This window comes from Harmonia axyridis, chromosome 4 (assembly GCF_914767665.1).
Source record: "Harmonia axyridis chromosome 4, icHarAxyr1.1, whole genome shotgun sequence".
NCBI classification, from domain to species: domain Eukaryota; kingdom Metazoa; phylum Arthropoda; class Insecta; order Coleoptera; family Coccinellidae; genus Harmonia; species Harmonia axyridis.
The window spans coordinates 22230877-22238843 of record NC_059504.1 but is presented as its reverse complement, the minus strand read 5'-3'; the positions used below and the strand labels follow the sequence as shown (position 1 = coordinate 22238843).

The window sequence follows — 7967 nt, the reverse complement described above, 5'->3', positions numbered from 1 at the left end:
GCAGTGGCAGGGGAGATTGAGACAAGTAAAGCACAACACCCCCTTCCATTCAAGGTCACATTTTTCTCAATAATCACTTTAAATAAATGAGTTGATAGGATTAAGAACAAAATATCAATTTGGTCGCAGTTTCCTTCAAGGGAGTAGATTTTTTTTTCATAAAGGCGGAGGTAATCGCAAAAAAATGTCGTGAGTTATAAATCAATTATTTTCTCGGAAATAAAACTCATAAAAAGTATTTATACAATAAAGGACATTTCAAAAACAACAACAAACTTTGTTGTCTGGTGAGCATTGGAGCGCCTCAAGGATCTGTGACTCTAATTGAAACAACGAGATCTGACGCGTCACGACAGATTTGAGGAACCATCTATGAATGTTTGCAACCTATTTAGTCCAAGAGCCAGGTGCAAATTTGGTTGATTATTTCCTCTCGAGAGATACTTGGTGAGATGCATCAGATAATAGTAATAAAAAGCCTCGTGAACGTCAGCTACGACTCGGTTGGGGGGGAGAGCGGCGGCAGCCCCCCAAACACGAAGAAAAAAAAATACATTCCGTCATTTCCTCCCAACTGAAAATTGGTCAAATTGTAGCTAACCCAATATCTGGACGAAAAAATACAATCAGCTGGCTATAGCATGGTGGATTATACGTCAGCTGGTGCCTCAAACATGAAAAAGAAATTATATTTTCAATGACAGTTCTGACAGCGACTCTGATACTGAATCAGAGAGTGGAAGTAACTAAATATTATTGTGCAACATGTGGAGAAAGTCCTTTTCTCGCGAGTGTGGCACTCTCTGATTCATTATCAGAGTCGCTGTCAGAGCTGTCATTGAAAAATTTTTTTTTTCATGTTTGAGGCACCAGCTGACGTATAATCCACCATGCTATAGCCAGCTGATTGTATTTTTTCGTCTAGATATTGGGTTAGCTACAATTTGACAAAATTTCAGTTGGGAGGAAATGACTGAATTTATTTTTTTTTTCTTCGTGTTTGGGGGGCTGCCGCCGCTCTCCCCTCCAGCAGAGTCGCAGCTGACGTTCACGAGGCTTTTTATTACTATTACCTGATGCATTCTACTAATTACCGTTTGAGAGGAACTTGATCATGTATATCTGTTAATGGCTCCCGGACTAATGGCTATGACTTTGAACACCAGCGACTACTTTGAATTGAATTTCTGTTACTTAGGCCTCCGACAGGCCTCAATACCCGAACCTACGTCAGTTCGTTTCTTGCAATTCGTAGAGTTAGAGATTCAATACCTCTGCGGTCACTGTTTAATATTTATTACAGCCTTGTCTATGTCCACTTGTTTTGCAATATTCTTCTTTGGGGAGCTCTTCTGGAGCCAGTAACACATAGTTTTCATATTACATAACAGAATCTTGCGCATGATCTTTAAAGTGATTCTACGCACTTTTTGCAAGACTTGTCTTCTATTTTCATTCTCAAATGTCTTACCTATACTAAGGAGAACGAAAACAAAAGGAAAAAAAACTATGTAGTGTTAATGGTTATTATACAAGAAATGAGGGAATATTATTTACCCCTAAGCATAAAACCAGTAAATTTGAAAAATCTCCATTATATCAAATTGTATAACCATAAATTATATCAAATCTCTTAATGTGAATAAATTCAAGAAAGTTGTTATAGCACTGATGTTGAGAAAATGTTATTATTATGTGAATGATTATCTTTGTGACTCATTTGGAACTAGTTGATAATGTTTTTCACTGACTTGTCCTATGTACTTGTTTGTTTTACTAGATTAATAAACTATTATTATTGGCTGCAGTGCCGTCGCTAGCCAAACTGCCGCTCTAGGCAGAGACCCATTTTGCCGCCCTAACAGAAGCTAACTCTGCAGAATGCTAAAAATTAATATTGGATAATCGGGGTCCAGCGCCTGCGAAAGCGTTTCTACCGCCCCGGAAAAATTAAAAATGGGAACCCTTTCACGTTTGGGATTTTGTACTAAGCAAAAGGGGTTTATGTTGCTTTGATGAAGTTGTTTTCAAATATTCAGTGCGGAAGTGTGAAAACTCCACTCTTTTTTATGAAAGTATCTTAGGAAAGAAAAAATTTATTTTAAATGTAATTATTTTTTATGGATTCAAATTTTAATCCAATAGATGATTTAGAATAAGTGGAATGTTAATAAACAATAAACGTGCTCAACTTAATTCTAATGAATAAATGATAAAATATATGAATTGAGTTCAGGTTTCAGATTCTTCTGCTGAGTGTGAACATCTCGTTTTTTTTTCTTTGATATGATGAAATTAAACAACCGGATGATGCGAATGAACTATTATTTTAAATTCGAATAGATGTTACATATATTGACGATGCAAAGATGACTGAGATTAGTAAAGATAAAAAAATCATTAGCTCTGCAGTTTCAGGTTCCTAGCTCATTTTCGATTTTAGAAAAAGCTTGAAAATTTGTTTTTTTTTGTTGAAGATTATCGAGTAAAACAATAGAATGATGCGGATGAACCATTACCTAACTCGAATGCGCCCACGCCCAACACTAGTTAATTTGATATAAAAATGAAGAATATTATAAAATAATGGAATGTGGTATGAAATAATGAAACTTCTTATATTTCTTAAGAAGGATCAGTTGGAAGTGATGAAATGGAATCATTTTTTCATATTTTGCATTCCATTCTGAGGAATCAACATTGTGATTAGGGAATTGAAAATAATCCAGAACCCCAAGTGGCAATGAAATTCGGCAACGTAAAGGGAACGCCGACAAGCCTGATGAGTACAAGTACAAGTGTTTTATAGCGTCAATAACTGGTAAACAGCACTATGAGGGGATAATGCCACATGTGGATATTTATGAGTATAATGTATAATGCGGACCTTTTATGGTTTTTGTTGTTAATTAAATTTGTAGGTATTCCTTCCTGTTGTTGCTGACTGAATTAAATCTCATTTGGTACTTTGAATTTCTACACATGTGTTTTTAGTCGATCAAGCTTGAAATGCCGCGCTTGAATTTTGCCGCCCTAGGCGACCGCCTACCCTGCCTACCCTCTAGCGACGGCCCTGTTTGGCTGCACAAGTGCACAGTTCTCGGAACAACGGCACCGCTTGGGACATAAATGACAACGTAATGGAAGATTTATATGGCAGTAAACACTGAATACTTCACTGATGATTCCAGTAGTGGTCCCGGGATGGTACACCAAAATCTTCTGACAGAGGGCGCACCTCAAAAATTTCCTGGAACTCCTCGCCAAAGAACTTCTAAACATAACAAATTTCATTGCAATCAGACTAGTAGAATGAGAAACATAGAAATTCCAGTTCTTTCAAGTTAATGCATAAGCAAGGAAGTAGAGAGAGCTAAAATTTCACCCGAGCCAATTATTATCTAAATTCTAAGGTTTAGTGATTGAATGTGAACTGCACGAATTTGCAGCCATCAGAAGACCAATACTAGTTTCTCAAAATCATGAATTTTGATTACAACTTTCGTATCCTGCACCCCAAAGCCCAATATTCAGCAGGACAAAGTGTGTAGTCCTGCTATAGATCTTATATATTTTTCGACCAAAAGAATAACCTAACTATATAAGAAAAAACTGTGAAAGATAGTAAAAAAGAATGAATCCATTTATAAATATATTTCAATAAAAATTATATAAATAACAACAAAATTGTACATATATGTATATAAATTCAGAGGTAGAAAAAAAATTATGAAATATCAGATAAATTGGTTGAATGAATCCTCTAAGCCTTCACAGCGTTGACGTTGTGCATACTGACTTGAGAAGTCACATTGGAAGATACTGAAGTTTTCCTTGACTTGATTATCGAAATTTTCTCACAAATATTGTAGAAAACCTTCTTCTTGCAAATAAAAATGATGAAGATGTATACACCTGCAACAAAGAACCATTAAGAAGATATTTTGAAGATTGGGCTGTTTGAATCTTTATCATTTTAAACCAATAGTAAAATGATGAAATATTTTCGTGACCACGGAACCAATGGAGTCGAAATGAAATAATAATTTTAAATTCAGTGCCAAATTTCAAGTACGTCATATCTTCAGAACTATATTAGAAGAGAAATCCTCACTATTTTTTACAAATTCGATCGGGTTGAGATTTTGCTTCTATACTAAGGTGTCCAGAGGAACAACACTCGGGTGAAGATATAGCCGATAGGGGACATCTTTGTGAGTTAGGAAATTATATTTAGAGTCACGTTTTCGAAATACTTATAGGGTGATTGGAAATTTGGTCAAATTTCAAATCGCCCTTTCTTTCGAAATGGTTAAACCGATTTAGGTGATTTTTGTAAGATTGCTGCTATTAAAAAGTCCAATTTGTGACAAAAAGCTGCAACCTACATTTTTAATAATACATACCTTGCAAACAGTTGACGCTATCCCATACAACTTCTATTTTTTCTGTGTAAACATTATTCTTGAAATTATAAAATGACGACACTGTTTCAAATATGAAAAGGATACCCATTATCACCGCCAGTTTCATTATCAATCCCAACCTGTGGAAGATAAGTATTTCATTATTTGCTAGCAAAAAATTGACCACAGTTATGTCTAAATGTTACTTTCGTATTACTCAATTCTTTGAATAGAGATTCACAAATTTGTTTGCATCATATTTGAAGAGTATTTTGCAATTACATATTTCTACAGTGTTAGATAGTTATTTGGGCTGTTTCCATCATCTGTGCGGTTGGATGTTTCCGACGTTTCGGCAAGCATTCGCCTGCCGTCCTCAGGGTGGTGGTCCTGAGAAGGACCGATTGGGTGGTTCTGAGAAGAACCGTTTGCCAAACTTGGTCTGTCTGGACTTGTACGCACCATACTTTTTTCTTCCTTTTTTTTTCTTTTTTTTTTCTATTTCTTTTTCTCGATAAGAAATCGAAAAAAAAAAAGAAAAAAAGTATGATGCGTACAAGTCCAGACAGACCAAGTTTGGCGAACGGTTCTTCTCAGAACCACCCAATCGGTCTTTCTCAGGACCACAACCCTGAGGACGGCAGGCGAATGCTTGCCGAAACGTCGGAAACATCCAACCGCACAGATGATGGAAGCAGCCCAAATAACTATCTAACATATAGTCTATCATCAATATCAAGACAACAAATATTTCTACAGTATGTTGCATGTGTATAGAATAAATTCATTTTATCTCAAAAACAATTCTAGTCGAAAATGCTGGAACACGTCGATTTATATTTCTGATATACCAATTTTAGACATTCATGCGAACGAGATTACAACATTGGTAAGGCCGTGACGTCATCGATTTTTTTTAAATAGGGAAAATGTCATGTGGCATCTGAATCTGAAGATCTTTCAATTACTTATTCAAAAGTACAAATCGTAGCATATAATTATGCAGGGTAAATACTGAATAGAAACATGTTTATTTCTTCTAGTCTCAAATTCTTTTATTACAGTATTATTATACAGAGTGGCCATTTGAAAACGAAACAGACGAGATTACAGACGAAATAAAGTTTTTCGATAGAAATGCTCGGACAGGTCGATTTCTGTTTCGAGGGGGACAACTTAAGATGTAGGTTACGGACGCATAGCGCTTCAACCCTTGCTACTACAACCCTCAACCCCAAATTTTGAATAGGGAAGATGGGGTTGGTGATACCTCATTTGAAAGGTATTTTTATATTGATTTCAGCACAGTAATTGTTTTTTCATTTTATGCATTAGTTCTCGAAATTTTCTAAACTAAGTATTTGAAAATGAAGTAGTGTTTTCATGGCACTTGTAGTGTTTTGTGAAAAATCGACATTTTGAGCTTCAAAACAACCATGACCGTGGCTTCCTTCCTAACTAACTAACGCATGAATATTTCGAGAACTAATGCATAAAATGAAAAAACAATTACTGTGCTGAAATCAGTATAAAAATACCTTTAAATTGAGGTATCACTCACCCCATCTTCCCTATTCAAAAATTTGGGGTGGGGGTTGTAGCAGCAAGGGTTGAAGCGCTATGCGTCCGTAACCTACATCTTAAGTTGTCCACCTCGAAACAGAAATCGACCTGTCCGAGCATTTCTATCGAAAAACTTTATTTCGTCTGTAATCTCGTCTGTTTCGTTTTCAAATGGCCACCCTGTATATCACGGTCATTCAAACTACATAGGTACAATAAATGGTCGACCTTCATGGAAAATTTACTGAAAAATCAGAATTGTTCTAGGGCATTACACGAACAACATTTTTTATTGTTTTTCATTTGCAATATTCGGGGGTCCATATAACGAACAGTATTTTAAATATATTGAAATTGAAAGTAGGTATATCATTTCTGAAACCGATACAAAAAAGAACAAGTGGATATTTTAATTATGATTGGCTGTGGGGATCATTCTAAAAATTCATTTAACTAGAAGTATCCAAACCCAAAACATGAAAACAAGTTATTTCCCAAACCACTGTGAGCAAAATTCAGAATCAATTTAAAAAACGGGTGGTGTAAAAAATCTTTCTAAAAGTTATAGGCAGCAAATTTCCTAAGACAAGAAAGTGGATCTTATTCTTGCATTTGTAGAGAATCCTAATACCAGTTCGGGACAAGCAAGTGGAAAATAATTAACAGTTTTTAGAACCTCACATAAATCAAAGACTCATTATCAAGCTGCACCTGGTACAAGAGGTGAAAGACGATTTCAATTCAGCGATACTGAATATGAACAACAAAAATTCCAATTTTTTAAACAATGTCCTCTTTTCAGATGAAGCCACTTTTTTTCTGGATGGTCACGTAAATCGATACTGGCCAAGAAAAAATCCGCATTAGATGGAGAAGTGCCATACTCAGTATCCTTGAAAAGTTAAATTTTTGGCTGTAATTAAAACAACCGAATTATAGAACCCTACTCTCTTGAACAAACTCCGAATGATCTCAGGTACTGTCAATTTCTTCAGGAATTCCTCTCGCCAGAGCAAAATAGATTATTTACAGAAAGATCGTATTTTTGATTTCGCGATGGGGCACAATACCAAATCCTACACAACACCTGTTCTTCTAACATAAACATAGACATAGACATAGTCATAGTCATAGACATAAACATAAACATCAACATAAACATAAACATAAACACAAATACAAACATAAACATAAAGATAATATAAATATATACAACATGAGGCACCCCACATTTTGCTATTCACGTACGAGCCTATTAATGTAGTATTTTACCAAATAAGTCTGTAAGGAGAAGAGGATCGATTGAATATAATCCAAGGGTCAAGGTTCCCATACTTTTCTTCAGATTAGAATACACAAGTAACTCCGAGAGTCTTGGCAAATGCATTGCATAATTGCATATTACTGAAGGTCATCAGCATCGTTGAATTCAGTGGAGTGCTCGGTGGGTAATACACCCCGGAGCATGATCGATACCGTTCTGAATAAATAAATCTCTCAAAATCAAAATGAATTTCTGACTACCCCCCTCCTAGATGTTGACATTACCCCCCCCCCACCGGAGAAAATTTTCTGGATTCAACACTAGTCATCATTTCCAACATTGGTTATAATTTTAATAATCATTTCAAATAATTATAGTTCAATAAAAAATATGAAATAATAATAATAATATAATACAATACAATACAAATACATAATTTATACTATTTAATGAAATTTAAAGACCTGCAAATTGATATATTTCCCCATTAAAAAAAATTATGATTGTCCCAAATTGGGTTATCATAAATATAAATCGACGTGTTTCGGCATTTTTAACCAAAATTCTTTTTTGAGAGGAATTCAATTTATTCCATAATTTACAACATACTGTATATATCATTTCGATTCCTTGATTTCAGCTTGCAAAATTATTTGTATGGGGCTCTTCAATTGAAAATTGAGTAGATAGTATAGTGAAACTTTTTTATACAAACTTTTGAGATCTTACTAATC

General features: G+C 35.0%; 1 protein-coding gene across 1 annotated transcript in view; it reads right to left on the bottom strand.

Annotated features, from left to right (window-relative positions):
- Positions 1-3639: 3639 nt before the first annotated feature.
- The window catches only part of LOC123677622 (probable G-protein coupled receptor Mth-like 11), a 36607-nt gene continuing 32279 nt past the window's right edge, over positions 3640-7967 (bottom strand). Inside the window, exons 6-7 of the mRNA XM_045614262.1 lie at positions 4407-4546; positions 3640-3915 (exon numbers count right to left, since the gene is read on the bottom strand). Of these exons, the coding sequence (XP_045470218.1) occupies positions 3764-3915; positions 4407-4546 (292 nt within the window). The 3' untranslated portion in view covers positions 3640-3763. The remainder of the gene's footprint in view (positions 3916-4406; positions 4547-7967) is intronic.